At 46.5% G+C, this 16,503-nt stretch overlaps 1 protein-coding gene across 1 annotated transcript in view; it reads right to left on the reverse strand.

Moving 5' to 3' along the window:
* Positions 1–16,503, reverse strand: part of LOC109886058 (bifunctional heparan sulfate N-deacetylase/N-sulfotransferase 4-like) — a 62,529-nt gene that overhangs the window by 45,635 nt on the left and 391 nt on the right. The window contains 4 exon segments of the mRNA XM_031814613.1: positions 6,159–6,698; positions 9,241–9,327; positions 15,791–16,048; positions 16,220–16,503. The exon segment at positions 16,220–16,503 is cut by the window's right edge and continues 391 nt beyond it. Coding sequence (XP_031670473.1) covers positions 6,159–6,698; positions 9,241–9,327; positions 15,791–16,048; positions 16,220–16,503 — 1,169 coding nt within the window.

The following is a 16,503-nucleotide window of genomic DNA, read 5'->3' on the forward strand; positions in this document are numbered from 1 at the left end:
GTATCGGCCTAATTCTGCTCTGCATGCATTATTTGGTGTTCTACGTTGTACACGGAGGATATTTTTGCAGAATTCTGCGTGCAGAGTCTCAATTTGGTGTTTGTCCCATTTTGTGAAGTCTTGGTTGGTGAGCGGACCCCAGACCTCACAACCATAAAGGGCAATGGGCTCTATGACTGATTCAAGTATTTTTAGCCAGATCCTAATTGGTATGTTGAAATATATGTTTCTTTTGATGGCATAGAATGCCCTTCTTGCCTTGTCTCTCAGATCGTTCACAGCTTTGTGGAAGTTACCTGTGGTGCTGATGTTTAGGCCAAGGTATGTATAGTTTTTTGTGTGCTCTAGGGCAACAGTGTCTAGATGGAATTTGTATTTGTGGTCCTGGTGACTGGACCTTTTTTGGAACACCATTATTTTGGTCTTACTGAGATTTACTGTCAGGGCCCAGGTCTGACAGAATCTGTGCATAAGATCTAGGTGCTGCTGTAGGCCCTCCTTGGTTGGTGACAGAAGCACCAGATCATCAGCAAACAGCAGACATTTGACTTCGGATTCTAGCAGGGGGAGGCCGGGTGCTGCAGACTTTTCTAGTGCCCTCGCCAATTCGTTGATATATATGTTGAAGAGGGTGGGGCTTAAGCTGCATCCCTGTCTAACCCCACGACCCTGTGTGAAGAAATGTGTGTGTTTTTTGCCAATTTTAACCGCACACTTGTTGTTTGTGTACATGGATTTTATAATGTTGTATGTTTTACCCCCAACACCACTTTCCATCAGTTTGTATAGCAGACCCTCATGCCAAATTGAGTCGAAGGCTTTTTTGAAATCAACAAAGCATGAGAAGACTTTGCCTTTGTTTTGGTAGGTTTGATTGTCAATTAGGGTGTGCAGGGTGAATACATGGTCTGTTGTACGGTAATTTGGTAAAAAGCCAATTTGACATTTGCTCAGTACATTGTTTTCATTGAGGAAATGTACGAGTCTGCTGTTAATAATAATGCAGAGGATTTTCCCAAGGTTACTGTTGACACATATTCCACGGTAGTTATTGGGGTCAAATTTGTCTCCACTTTTGTGGATTGGGGTGATCAGTCCTTGGTTCCAAATATTGGGGAAGATGCCAGAGCTAAGTATGATGTTAAAGAGTTTTAGTATAGCCAATTGGAATTTGTTGTCTGTATATTTGATCATTTCATTGAGGATACCATCAACACCACAGGCCTTTTTGGGTTGGAGGGTTTTTATTTTGTCCTGTAACTCTTTCAATGTAATTGGAGAATCCAGTGGGTTCTGGAATCCAGTGGGTTCTGGAATCCAGTGGGTTCTGGAATCCAGTGGGTTCTGGTCTTTAATAGTTGATTCTAAGATCTGTGTTTGATCATGTATATGTTTTTGCTCTTTATTATTTGTTATAGAGCCAAAAAGATTGGAGAAGTGGTTTACCCATACATCTCCATTTTGGATAGATAATTCTTCGTGTTGTTGTTTGTTTAGTGTTTTCCAATTTTCCCAGAAGTGGTTAGAGTCTATGGATTCTTCAATTGCATTGAGCTGATTTCTGACATGCTGTTCCTTCTTTTTCCGTAGTGTATTTCTGTATTGTTTTAGTGATTCACCATAGTGAAGGCGTAGACTCAGGTTTTCCGGGTCTCTATGTTTTTGGTTGGACAGGTTTCTCAATTTCTTTCTTAGATTTTTGCATTCTTCATCAAACCATTTGTCATTATTGTTAATTTTCTTCGGTTTTCTATTTGAGATTTTTAGATTTGATAGGGAAGCTGAGAGGTCAAATATACTGTTAAGATTTTCTACTGCCAAGTTTACACCTTCACTATTACAGTGGAACGTTTTACCCAGGAAATTGTCTAAGAGGGATTGAATTTGTTGTTGCCTAATTGTTTTTTGGTAGGTTTCCAAACTGCATTCCTTCCATCTATAGCATTTCTTAATGTTACTCAGTTCCTTTGGCTTTGATGCCTCATGATTGAGTATTGCTCTGTTTAAGTAGACTGTGATTTTGCTGTGGTCTGATAGGGGTGTCAGTGGGCTGACTGTGAACGCTCTGAGAGACTCTGGGTTGAGGTCAGTGATAAAGTAGTCTACAGTACTACTGCCAAGAGATGAGCTATAGGTGTACCTACCATAGGAGTCCCCTCGAAGCCTACCGTTGACTATGTACATACCCAGCGTGCGACAGAGCTGCAGGAGTTGTGACCCGTTTTTGTTGGTTATGTTGTCATAGTTGTGCCTAGGGGGGCATATGGGGGAGGGAATGCTGTCACCTCCAGGCAGGTGTTTGTCCCCCTGTGTGCTGAGGGTGTCAGGTTCTTGTCCGGTTCTGGCATTTAGGTCACCACAGACTAGTACATGTCCTTTCTCTCAGTCTGTCTCTCCTCTCTCCATCTATCCCCGTCTCTATCTCTTTCTCTCAGTCTGTCTCTCCTCTCTCCATCTATCCCCATCTCTCTCTCTTTTTCTCAGTCTGTCTCTCCTCTCTCCATCTATCCCCATCTCTCTCTCTTTCTCTCAGTCTGTCTCTCCTCTCTCCATCTATCCCCATCTCTCTCTCTTTCTCTCAGTCTGTCTCTCCTCTCTCCATCTATCCCCGTCTCTTGTCTCTTTCTCTCAGTCTGTCTCTCCTCTCTCCATCTATCCCCATCTCTCTCTCTTTCTCTCAGTCTGTCTCTCCTCTCTCCATCTATCCCCATCTCTCTCTCTTTCTCTCAGTCTGTCTCTCATCTCTCTCTCTCTCTCTCTCTCCCCTCTCTCTCTCTCTCTCCCCTCTCTCTCTCTCTCTCTCTCTCTCTCTCTTTCTCTCAGTCTGTCTCTCCTCTCTCCATCTATCCCCATCTCTCTCTCTTTCTCTCAGTCTGTCTCTCCTCTCTCCATCTATCCCCGTCTCTCTCTCATTCTCTCAGTCTGTCTCTCCTCTCTCCATCTATCCCCATCTCTCTCTCTTTCTCTCAGTCTGTCTCTCCTCTCTCCATCTATCCCCGTCTCTCTCTCATTCTCTCAGTCTGTCTCTCCTCTCTCCATCTATCCCCGTCTCTTGTCTCTTTCTCTCAGTCTGTCTCTCCTCTCTCCATCTATCCCCGTCTCTCTCTCATTCTCTCAGTCTGTCTCTCCTCTCTCCATCTATCCCCGTCTCTTGTCTCTTTCTCTCAGTCTGTCTCTCCTCTCTCCATCTATCCCCGTCTCTTGTCTCTTTCTCTCAGTCTGTCTCTCCTCTCTCCATCTATACCCGTCTCTTGTCTCTTTCTCTCAGTCTGTCTCTCCTCTCTCCATCTATCCCCGTCTCTTGTCTCTTTCTCTCAGTCTGTCTCTCCTCTCTCCATCTATCCCCGTCTCTTGTCTCTTTCTCTCAGTCTGTCTCTCCTCTCTCCATCTATCCCCGTCTCTTGTCTCTTTCTCTCAGTCTGTCTCTCCTCTCTCCATCTATCCCCGTCTCTATCTCTTTCTCTCAGTCTGTCTCTCCTCTCTCCATCTATCCCCGTCTCTTGTCTCTTTCTCTCAGTCTGTCTCTCCTCTCTCCATCTATCCCCATCTCTCTCTCTTTCTCTCAGTCTGTCTCTCCTCTCTCCATCTATCCCCGTCTCTTGTCTCTTTCTCTCAGTCTGTCTCTCCTCTCTCCATCTATCCCCGTCTCTTGTCTCTTTCTCTCAGTCTGTCTCTCCTCTCCATCTATCCCCATCTCTCTCTCTTTCTCTCAGTCTGTCTCTCCTCTCTCCATCTATCCCCGCCTCTTGTCTCTTTCTCTCAGTCTGTCTCTCCTCTCTCCATCTATCCCCGCCTCTTGTCTCTTTCTCTCAGTCTGTCTCTCCTCTCTCCATCTATCCCCGTCTCTTGTCTCTTTCTCTCAGTCTGTCTCTCCTCTCTCCATCTATCCCCGTCTCTCTCTCTTTCTCTCAGTCTGTCTCTCCTCTCTCCATCTATCCCCATCTCTCTCTCTTTCTCTCAGTCTGTCTCTCCTCTCTCCATCTATCCCTGTCTCTCTCTCTTTCTCTCAGTCTGTCTCTCCTCTCTCCATCTATCCCCATCTCTCTCTGTTTCTCTCAGTCTGTCTCTCCTCTCTCCATCTATCCCCGTCTCTCTCTCTTTCTCTCTCTCAGTCTGTCTCTCCTCTCTCCATCTATCCCCATCTCTCTCTCTTTCTCTCAGTCTGTCTCTCCTCTCTCCATCTATCCCCATCTCTCTCTCTTTCTCTCAGTCTCTCTCTCCTCTCTCCATCTATCCCCATCTCTCTCTCTATCTCTCAGTCTGTCTCTCCTCTCTCCATCTATCCCCGTCTCTCTCTCTATCTCTCAGTCTGTCTCTCCTCTCTCCATCTATCCCCGTCTCTTGTCTCTTTCTCTCAGTCTGTCTCTCCTCTCTCCATCTATCCCCATCTCGCTCTCTTTCTCTTAGTCTGTCTCTCCTCTCTACATCTATCCCCGTCTCTTGTCTCTTTCTCTCAGTCTGTCTCTCCTCTCTCCATCTATCCCCGTCTCTTGTCTCTTTCTCTCAGTCTGTCTCCATCTATCCCCATCTCTCTCTCTTTCTCTCCTCCCCTTTCTCTCCTCTCTCCATCTATCCCCATCTCTCTCTCTTTCTCTCAGTCTGTCTCTCCTCTCTCCATCTATCCCCGTCTCTCTCTCTGTTTCTCTCAGTCTGTCTCTCCTCTCTCCATCTATCCCCATCTCTCTCTCTATCTCTCAGTCTGTCTCTCCTCTCTCCATCTATCCCCATCTCTCTCTCTTTCTCTCAGTCTGTCTCTCCTCTCTCCATCTATCCCCATCTCTCTCTCTTTCTCTCAGTCTCTCTCTCCTCTCTCCATCTATCCCCATCTCTCTCTCTATCTCTCAGTCTGTCTCTCTTTCTCTCTCCATCTGTCCTCATCTCTCTCTCTCTCTTTCTGTATCTCTTTCAATCTCTACCCTTTTCAGACATTCCCCCTTTCCCCATCTCCTTTCTTTCCTGTCCCCTCTAACTCTCTCTACCTTCTCTCCTTCTCTCCTTCTTCTCCCTCTGTCTGAGGTGTTGGGCAGGCTAGTATAATCTCTCCTTCTCTCTCTGTATCTGTCCCCCTCCCCTCCTCTCTCTGTGTCTGTTCCCCCCTCCCTCCCTCACCTCCTCTCCACCCCCCCCTCTCCAAGGTCCTAGATGTTCAGGTCATATTTCTGATGCATTATAGGAAAAATGTCAAACACTGACAGGTAGTGACATTCTAATCTACAGAGCTAAGCAAACACACAAAGCACACACACACACACACACACACACACACACACCTTTCTCCCCAGAGTGCAGGCTGTGTGGTGTCAGAATCAATGCAGTTAGCCAAGCAAAAGGCCCTGGTCTAATCTCAGACACACTGCAGAGCAACACACCTCTCCCCTGTCGCACACACACACACCTCTCCCCTGTCACACACACACACACACACACACACACACACACACACACACACACACACACACACACACACACACACACACACACACACACACACACACACACACACACACACACACACACACACACACACACACACACACACACACACACACACCTCTCCCCTGTCACACACACTAATACACACTGCAGTGAGCCAAACAAAAGGCCCTGGTCTAATCTCAGACACACTGCACCGTTTGGACCCCCCCTCCTGTTTCCTCCTACCTTAACATCCTTGGTGTTCATGGAGCCCCCCCCCCCCCCACTGTTTCCTCCTACCTTAACATCCTTGGTGTTCATGGAGCCCCCCCCCCCTGTTTCCTCCTACCTTAACATCCTTGGTGTTCATGGAGCCCCCCCCCCACTGTTTCCTCCTACCTTAACATCCTTGGTGTTCATGGAGCCCCCCCCCCCCCCTGTTTCCTCCTACCTTAACATCCTTGGTGTTCATGGAGCCCTCCCCCCTCCTGTTTCCTCCTACCTTAACATCCTTGGTGTTCATGGAGCCCCCCCCCCTGTTTCCTCCTACCTTAACATCCTTAGTGTTCATGGAGCCCCCCCCACTGTTTCCTCCTACCTTAACATCCTTGGTGTTCATGGAGCCCCCCCCACTGTTTCCTCCTACCTTAACATCCTTGGTGTTCATGGAGCCCCCCCCTGTTTCCTCCTACCTTAACATCCTTGGTGTTCATGGAGCCCCCCCCCCCCCTGTTTCCTCCTACCTTAACATCCTTGGTGTTCATGCGTGTTCCTTCCTTCCCAACAAAGATGTCGTCTATATCCACCAGGATGTGACGCTCTAGCCCCAACGACAACTTCCTGTCCGTGAGGTAAGTGATAGCGTCCACCAGTAGGAGCCTGTGTAGCCAGTAGCCCAGGCCGTGTCCAAAGATGACCCTCTGAACACCGTCAAAAAGCCCCGCATCCAACACCACCGTAGCCCGTAGGCCCCGACTGAAACCAGGGACTGGATTATCTCCGCTGCCCACTCCGGGGCCTCCCTCCCTGGGCCGTGCCTGGACAACAGCCTGGTAGGAGGAGTGGTTGGAGGAGAATGTGGTCCAGTCATCACCAGGGAGTGGTCCACGGTCCGTCTCAGCCCGCGTCAGGTGGAGGAGGGGCGAACGTGACATCACAGAGGCGTCTCGGAGCGCCTGATTGGTCCGTAGCAGCAGGGGAAGACCCCGGAGATTCAGCAGGGGCGGAGAGTTCTGATTGGCTCTGTGGAAGGTGATGATGCCGACTCGATAACGGAGACAGTACTGGGGGACAACAAGGGACAACATTTGGAAAGAGGCAGCTGACAACCAGACGAACGTTAGTTAATGTTAGCTGACAACCAGACGAACGTTAGTTAATGTTAGCTGACAACCAGACGAATGTTAGTTAATGTTAGCTGACAACCAGACGAACGTTAGTTAATGTTAGTTAATGTTAGTTAATGTTAGCTGACAACCAGACGAACGTTAGTTAATGTTAGTTAATGTTAGTTAATGTTAGCTGACAACCAGACGAACGTTAGTTAATGTTAGTTAATGTTAGTTAATGTTAGCTGACAACCAGACGAACGTTAGTTAATGTTAGCTGACAACCAGACGAACGTTAGTTAATGTTAGCTGACAACCAGACGAAAGTTAGTTAATGTTAGCTGACAACCAGACGAACGTTAGTTAATGTTAGTGAATGTTAGCTGACAACCAGACGAACGTTAGTTAATGTTAGTTAACGCTAGTTAATGTTAGTTAATGCTAGTTAATGTTAGCTGACAACCAGACTAATGTTAGTTAATGTTAGTTAATGTTCCTGGTATATCAGCTGTCTGTACCAGGGGTCAGTGTGTGTGTTCCAGGGGTCAGTGTGTCTGTTCCAGGGGTCAGTGTATCTGTTCCAGGGGTCAGTGTGTATGTACCTGGTGTAACAGCTGTCTGTTCCAGGGGTCAGTGTGTCTGTTCCAGGGGTCAGTGTGTCTGTTCCTGGTGTATCAGCTGTCTGTTCCAGGGGTCAGTGTGTCTGTTCCAGGGGTCAGTGTGTCTGTTCCAGGGGTCAGTGTGTCTGTTCCTGGTGTAACAGCTGTCTGTTCCAGTGGTCAGTGTGTGTGTTCCAGGGGTCAGTGTGTCTGTACCTGGAGTAACAGCTGTCTGTTCCAGGGGTCAGTGTGTCTGTTCCAGGGGTCAGTGTGTGTGTTCCAGGGGTCAGTGTGTCTGTACCTGGTGTAACAGCTGTCTGTTCCAGGGGTCAGTGTGTCTGTTCCAGGGGTCAGTGTGTCTGTACCTGGTGTAACAGTTGTCTGTTCCAGGGGTCAGTGTGTCTGTTCCAGGGGTCAGTGTGTCTGTTCCAGGGGTCAGTGTGTCTGTTCCAGGGGTCAGTGTGTCTGTTCCTGGTGTAACAGCTGTCTGTTCCAGTGGTCAGTGTGTGTGTTCCAGGGGTCAGTGTGTCTGTTCCAGGGGTCAGTGTGTATGTTCCTGGTGTAACAGCTGTCTGTTCCAGGGGTCAGTGTGTCTGTTCCAGGGGTCAGTGTGTCTGTACCTGGTGTAACAGTTGTCTGTTCCAGGGGTCAGTGTGTCTGTACCTGGTGTAGCAGCTGGCTGTACCTGGGGTCAGTGTGTCTGTTCCAGGGGTCAGTGTGTCTGTTCCAGGGGTCAGTGTGTCTGTTCCTGGGGTCAGTGCGTCTGTACCTGGGGTCAGTGTGTCTGTACCAGGGGTCAGTGTGTCTGTACCAGGGGTCAGTGTTTCTGTACCTGGTGTAACAGATGTCTGTTCCAGGAGTCAGTGTGTCTGTACCTGGTGTAGCAGCTGTCTGTTCCAGGGGTCAGTGTGTCTGTTCCAGGGGTCAGTGTATCTGTACCTAGTGTATCAGCTGTCTGTTCCAGGGGTCAGTGCATCTGTTCCAGGGGTCAGTGTGTCTGTTCCAGGAGTCAGTGTGTCTTTTCCAGGGGTCAGTGTGTCTGTTCCAGGGGTCAGTGTGTCTGTTCCAGGGGTCAGTGTGTCTGTACCTGGTGTAACAGCTGTCTTTTCCAGGGGTCAGTGTGTCTGTACCTGGTGTAACAGCTGTCTTTTTCAGGGGTCAGTATGCCTGTACCTTGTGTAACAGCTGTCTGTTCCAGGGGTCAGTGTGTCTGTTCCAGGGGTCAGTGTGTCTGTTCCAGGGGTCAGTGTGTCTGTACCTGGTGTAACAGCTGTCTATTCCAGGGGTCAGTGTGTCTGTTCCTGGTATATCAGCTGTCTGTACCAGGGGTCAGTGTGTCTGTACCTGGTGTAACAGCTGTCTGTTCCAGGGGTCAGTGTGTCTGTTCCAGGGGTCCGTGTGTCTGTACCTGGGGTCAGTGTGTCTGTACCTGGTGTAACAGCTGTTTGTTCCAGGGGTCAGTGTGTCTGTACCTGGTGTAGCAGCTGTCTGTTCCAGGGGTCAGTCTGTCTGTTCCAGGGGTCAGTGTGTCTGTTCCTGGGGTCAGTGTGTCTGTACCAGGGGCCAGTGTGTCTGTTCCAGTGGTCAGTGTGTCTGTACCTGGAGTAACAACTGTCTGTTCCAGGGGTCAGTGTGTCTGTTCCAGGGGTCAGTGTGTCTGTACCTGGAGTAACAACTGTCTGTTCCAGGGGTCAGTGTGTCTGTACCTGGTGTAGCAGCTGTCTGTTCAAGGGGTCAGTGTGTCTGTTCCAGGCGTCAGTGTGTCTGTTCCTGGTGTATCGGCTATCTGTTCCAGGGTTCAGTGTGTCTGTTCCAGGGGTCAGTGTGTCTATTCCAGGGGTCAGTGTGTCTGTTCCTGGTGTATCAGCTGTCTGTTCCAGGAGTCAGTGTGTCTGTACCTGGTGTAGCAGCTGTCTGTTCCAGGGGTCAGTGTGGGCGTACTTCAACAGACTCTCGTAGATGACCAGGATGTAGCGACCACGCCCCTTTGAAAAAAAGAGAACAACGTCAAACAGCTTGTTACCCTTCTGTTGTGACGTAACCACGGCAACGTGCGGTTGGCTTTTGATGTGTTACAGGTCCTTTGTGATTTTAGATGTAACCATGGCAACGTGCGGTAGCTTCTGTTTTGGGGGTAGAAGCTGTTCAGCAGTCTACTTTTGGGGGTAGAAGCTGTTCAGCAGTCTTCTGATTTGGGGGTAGAAGCTGTTCAGCAGTCTACTGTTTCGGGGGTAGAAGCTGTTCAGCAGTCTACTGTTTCGGGGGTAGAAGCTGTTCAGCAGTCTACTGTTTTGGGGGTAGAAGCTGTTCAGCAGTCTACTGTTTTGGGGGTAGGAGCTGTTCAGCAGTCTACAGTTTTGGGGGTAGAAGCTGTTCAGCAGTCTACTGTTTTGGGGGTAGAAGCTGTTCAGCAGTCTACTGTTTTGGGGGTAGAAGCTGTTCAGCAGTCTACTGTTTCGGGGGTAGAAGCTGTTCAACAGTCTACTGTTTTGGGGGTAGAAGCTGTTCAGCAGTCTACTGACAGGTCTCCCTTCCCCATAACAACAATATTAACCTGGTCAGTGAGGCAGGTCTCCCTTCCCCATAATAATAATAATATTAACCTGGTCAGTGAGGCAGGTCTCCCTTCCCCATAATAATAATAATATTAACCTGGTCAGTGAGAGGAGACAGGTCTCCCTTCCCCATAATAATAATAATATTAACCTGGTCAGTGAGAGGAGACAGGTCTCCCTTCCCCATAATAATAATAATATTAACCTGGTCAGTGAGAGGAGGCAGGTCTCCCTTCCCCATAATAACAACAATATTAACCTTGTCAGTGAGAGGAGGCAGGTCTCCCTTCCCCATAACAACAATATTAACCTTGTCAGTGAGAGGAGACAGGTCTCCCTTCCCCATAATAATAATAATATTAACCTGGTCAGTGAGAGGAGACAGGTCTCCCTTCCCCATAATAATAATAATATTAACCTGGTCAGTGAGAGGAGGCAGGTCTCCCTTCCCCATAACAACAATATTAACCTTGTCAGTGAGAGGAGACAGGTCTCCCTTCCCCATAATAATAATAATATTAACCTGGTCAGTGAGACAGGTCTCCCTTCCCCATAATAATAATAATATTAACCTGGTCAGTGAGGCAGGTCTCCCTTCCCCATAATAATAATAATATTAACCTGGTCAGTGAGAGGAGACAGGTCTCCCTTCCCCATAATAATAATAATATTAACCTGGTCAGTGAGGCAGGTCTCCCTTCCTCATAATAATAATAATATTAACCTGGTCAGTGAGACAGGTCTCCCTTCCCCATAATAATAATAATATTAACCTGGTCAGTGAGAGGAGACAGGTCTCCCTTCCCCATAATAATAATAATATTAACCTGGTCAGTGAGAGGAGGCAGGTCTCCCTTCCCCATAATAATAATAATATTAACCTGGTCAGTGAGAGGAGGCAGGTCTCCCTTCCCCATAATAATAATAATATTAACCTGGTCAGTGAGGCAGGTCTCCCTTCCCCATAATAATAATAATATTAACCTGGTCAGTGAGAGGAGGCAGGTCTCCCTTCCCCATAATAATAATAATATTAACCTGGTCAGTGAGAGGAGGCAGGTCTCCCTTCCCCATAATAATAATAATATTAACCTGGTCAGTGAGAGGAGGCAGGTCTCCCTTCCCCATAATAATAATAATATTAACCTGGTCAGTGAGAGGAGGCAGGTCTCCCTTCCCCATAATAATAATAATATTAACCTGGTCAGTGAGGCAGGTCTCCCTTCCCCATAATAATAATAATATTAACCTGGTCAGTGAGAGGAGGCAGGTCTCCCTTCCCCATAATAATAATAATATTAACCTGGTCAGTGAGAGGAGGCAGGTCTCCCTTCCCCATAATAATAATAATATTAACCTGGTCAGTGAGGCAGGTCTCCCTTCCCCATAATAATAATAATATTAACCTGGTCAGTGAGAGGAGGCAGGTCTCCCTTCCCCATAATAATAATAATATTAACCTGGTCAGTGAGAGGAGGCAGGTCTCCCTTCCCCATAATAATAATAATATTAACCTGGTCAGTGAGAGGAGGCAGGTCTCCCTTCCCCATAATAATAATAATATTAACCTGGTCAGTGAGACAGGTCTCCCTTCCCCATAATAATAATAATATTAACCTGGTCAGTGAGAGGAGGCAGGTCTCCCTTCCCCATAATAATAATAATATTAACCTGGTCAGTGAGAGGAGGCAGGTCTCCCTTCCCCATAATAATAATAATATTAACCTGGTCAGTGAGAGGAGGCAGGTCTCCCTTCCCCATAATAATAATAATATTAACCTGGTCAGTGAGAGGAGGCAGGTCTCCCTACCCCATAATAATAATAATATTAACCTGGTCAGTGAGGGGAGGCAGGTCTCCCTTCCCCATAATAATAATAATATTAACCTGGTCAGTGAGAGGAGGCAGGTCTCCCTTCCCCATAATAATAATAATATTAACCTGGTCAGTGAGACAGGTCTCCCTTCCCCATAATAATAACAATATTAACCTGGTCAGTGAGAGGAGGCAGGTCTCCCTTCCCCATAATAATAATAATATTAACCTGGTCAGTGAGGCAGGTCTCCCTTCCCCATAATAATAATAATATTAACCTGGTCAGTGAGGCAGGTCTCCCTTCCCCATAATAATAATAATATTAACCTGGTCAGTGAGAGGAGACAGGTCTCCCTTCCCCATAATAATAATAATATTAACCTGGTCAGTGAGAGGAGGCAGGTCTCCCTTCCCCATAATAATAATAATATTAACCTGGTCAGTGAGAGGAGACAGGTCTCCCTTCCCCATAATAATAATAATATTAACCTGGTCAGTGAGACAGGTCTCCCTTCCCCATAATAATAACAATATTAACCTGGTCAGTGAGAGGAGGCAGGTCTCCCTTCCCCATAATAATAATAATATTAACCTGGTCAGTGAGAGGAGACAGGTCTCCCTACCCCATAATAATAATAATATTAACCTGGTCAGTGAGAGGAGGCAGGTCTCCCTTCCCCATAATAATAATAATATTAACCTGGTCAGTGAGAGGAGGCAGGTCTCCCTTCCCCATAATAATAATAATATTAACCTGGTCAGTGAGACAGGTCTCCCTTCCCCATAATAATAATAATATTAACCTGGTCAGTGAGAGGAGGCAGGTCTCCCTTCCCCATAATAATAATAATATTAACCTGGTCAGTGAGAGGAGGCAGGTCTCCCTTCCCCATAATAATAATAATATTAACCTGGTCAGTGAGAGGAGGCAGGTCTCCCTTCCCCATAATAATAATAATATTAAAATGGTCAGTGAGAGGAGGCAGGTCTCCCTTCCCCATAATAATAATAATATTAACCTGGTCAGTGAGAGGAGACACGTCTCCCTTCCCCATAATAATAATAATATTAACCTGGTCAGTGAGGCAGGTCTCCCTTCCCCATAATAATAATAATATTAACCTGGTCAGTGAGACAGGTCTCCCTTCCCCATAATAATAATAATATTAACCTGGTCAGTGAGAGGAGGCAGGTCTCCCTTCCCCATAATAATAATAATATTAACCTGGTCAGTGAGAGGAGACAGGTCTCCCTTCCCCATAATAATAATAATATTAACCTGGTCAGTGAGAGGAGACAGGTCTCCCTTCCCCATAATAATAATAATATTAACCTGGTCAGTGAGAGGAGACAGGTCTCCCTTCCCCATAATAATAATAATATTAACCTGGTCAGTGAGAGGAGGCAGGTCTCCCTTCCCCATAATAATAATAATATTAACCTGGTCAGTGAGACAGGTCTCCCTTCCCCATAATAATAATAATATTAACCTGGTCAGTGAGACAGGTCTCCCTTCCCCATAATAATAATAATATTAACCTGGTCAGTGAGGCAGGTCTCCCTTCCCCATAATAATAATAATATTAACCTGGTCAGTGAGAGGAGACAGGTCTCCCTTCCCCATAATAATAATAATATTAACCTGGTCAGTGAGAGGAGACAGGTCTCCCTTCCCCATAATAATAATAATATTAACCTGGTCAGTGAGGCAGGTCTCCCTTCCCCATAATAATAATAATATTAACCTGGTCAGTGAGGCAGGTCTCCCTTCCCCATAATAATAATAATATTAACCTGGTCAGTGAGACAGGTCTCCCTTCCCCATAATAATAATAATATTAACCTGGTCAGTGAGAGGAGACAGGTCTCCCTACCCCATAATAATAATAATATTAACCTGGTCAGTGAGAGGAGACAGGTCTCCCTTCCCCATAATAATAATAATATTAACCTGGTCAGTGAGAGGAGGCAGGTCTCCCTTCCCCATAATAATAATAATATTAACCTGGTCAGTGAGAGGAGACAGGTCTCCCTTCCCCATAATAATAATAATATTAACCTGGTCAGTGAGGCAGGTCTCCCTTCCCCATAATAATAATAATATTAACCTGGTCAGTGAGAGGAGACAGGTCTCCCTTCCCCATAATAATAATAATATTAACCTGGTCAGTGAGAGGAGACAGGTCTCCCTTCCCCATAATAATAATAATATTAACCTGGTCAGTGAGAGGAGACAGGTCTCCCTTCCCCATAATAATAATAATATTAACCTGGTCAGTGAGAGGAGACAGGTCTCCCTTCCCCATAATAATAATAATATTAACCTGGTCAGTGAGAGGAGGCAGGTCTCCCTTCCCCATAATAATAATAATATTAACCTGGTCAGTGAGAGGAGACAGGTCTCCCTTCCCCATAATAATAATAATATTAACCTGGTCAGTGAGGCAGGTCTCCCTTCCCCATAATAATAATAATATTAACCTGGTCAGTGAGAGGAGACAGGTCTCCCTTCCCTATAATAATAATAATATTAACCTGGTCAGTGAGAGGAGGCAGGTCTCCCTTCCCCATAATAATAATAATATTAACCTGGTCAGTGAGAGGAGACAGGTCTCCCTTCCCCATAATAATAATAATATTAACCTGGTCAGTGAGGCAGGTCTCCCTTCCCCATAATAATAATAATATTAACCTGGTCAGTGAGAGGAGGCAGGTCTCCCTTCCCCATAATAATAATAATATTAACCTGGTCAGTGAGAGGAGACAGGTCTCCCTACCCCATAATAATAATACTATTAACCTGGTCAGTGAGGGGAGGCAGGTCTCCCTTCCCCATAATAATAATAATATTAACCTGGTCAGTGAGAGGAGACAGGTCTCCCTTCCCCATAATAATAATAATATTAACCTTGTCAGTGAGAGGAGGCAGGTCTCCCTTCCCCATAATAATAATAATATTAACCTGGTCAGTGAGAGGAGACAGGTCTCCCTTCCCCATAATAATAATATTAACCTGGTCAGTGAGAGGAGGCAGGTCTCCCTTCCCCATAATAATAATAATATTAACCTGGTCAGTGAGAGGAGACAGGTCTCCCTACCCCATAATAATAATACTATTAACCTGGTCAGTGAGGGGAGGCAGGTCTCCCTTCCCCATAATAATAATAATATTAACCTGGTCAGTGAGAGGAGACAGGTCTCCCTTCCCCATAATAATAATAATATTAACCTGGTCAGTGAGAGGAGGCAGGTCTCCCTTCCCCATAATAATAATAATATTAACCTGGTCAGTGAGGCAGGTCTCCCTTCCCCATAATAATAATAATATTAACCTGGTCAGTGAGAGGAGACAGGTCTCCCTTCCCCATAATAATAATAATATTAACCTGGTCAGTGAGAGGAGGCAGGTCTCCCTTCCCCATAATAATAATAATATTAACCTGGTCAGTGAGAGGAGGCAGGTCTCCCTTCCCCATAATAATAATAATATTAACCTGGTCAGTGAGGCAGGTCTCCCTTCCCCATAATAATAATAATATTAACCTGGTCAGTGAGAGGAGGCAGGTCTCCCTTCCCCATAATAATAATAATATTAACCTGGTCAGTGAGAGGAGACAGGTCTCCCTTCCCCATAATAATAATAATATTAACCTGGTCAGTGAGAGGAGGCAGGTCTCCCTTCCCCATAATAATAATAATATTAACCTGGTCAGTGAGAGGAGACAGGTCTCCCTTCCCCATAATAATAATAATATTAACCTGGTCAGTGAGAGGAGGCAGGTCTCCCTTCCCCATAATAATAATAATATTAACCTGGTCAGTGAGAGGAGGCAGGTCTCCCTTCCCCATAATAATAATAATATTAACCTGGTCAGTGAGAGGAGGCAGGTCTCCCTTCCCCATAATAATAATAATATTAACCTGGTCAGTGAGGCAGGTCTCCCTTCCCCATAATAATAATAATATTAACCTGGTCAGTGAGAGGAGACAGGTCTCCCTTCCCCATAATAATAATAATATTAACCTGGTCAGTGAGAGGAGACAGGTCTCCCTTCCCCATAATAATAATAATATTAACCTGGTCAGTGAGAGGAGGCAGGTCTCCCTTCCCCGGGGTGATCTCTGTTGTGAAGGGGTACCTGGCTGACTCCAGGATGGTGACTATGTCCTGTCCTAACTGGCTATACTGTGATTCTACTAGTACCAATACTACTGGGTCGACTGAGGGTCGGGGCTGCGTGTCGCGGTCGGATCGTCTGTCGGTGTGTGTGTCACGGTCGGATCGTCTGTCGGTGTGTGTGTCGGGGTGTTTATCAGTGTGTGTGTTGGGGTGTTCATCAGTGTGTGTGTTGAGGTGTTTATCAGTGTGTGTGTTGGGGTCGGGTTGTCTGTCGGTGTGTGTATCACGGTCGGATCGTCTGTCGGTGTGTGTGTCAAGGTGTTTATCAGTGCGTGTGTCGGGGTGTTTATCAGTGTGTGTGTTGGGGTCGGGTTGTCTGTCGGTGTGTGTGTCACTGTCGGATCGTCTGTCGGAGTGTTTATCAGTGTGTGTGTCGTGGTGTTTATCAGTGTGTGTGTCGGGGTCAGATCGTCTGTCGGTGTGTGTTTCCCGGTCGGATCGTCTGTCGCTGTGTGTGTCCCGGTCGGATCGTCTGTCGGTGTGTGTGTCCCGGTCGGATCGTCTGTCGGTGTGTGTGTCCCGGTCGGATCGTCTGTCGGTGTGCGTGTCCCGGTCGGATCGTCTGTCGGTGTGTGTGTTGGGGGATCTGTAGGGAGTTGGAAAGGGCAGGG

The sequence above is a fragment of the Oncorhynchus kisutch genome, unplaced genomic scaffold (genome assembly GCF_002021735.2).
Source record: "Oncorhynchus kisutch isolate 150728-3 unplaced genomic scaffold, Okis_V2 Okis07a-Okis12b_hom, whole genome shotgun sequence".
In the NCBI taxonomy this organism is placed as follows: Eukaryota; Metazoa; Chordata; class Actinopteri; order Salmoniformes; family Salmonidae; genus Oncorhynchus; species Oncorhynchus kisutch.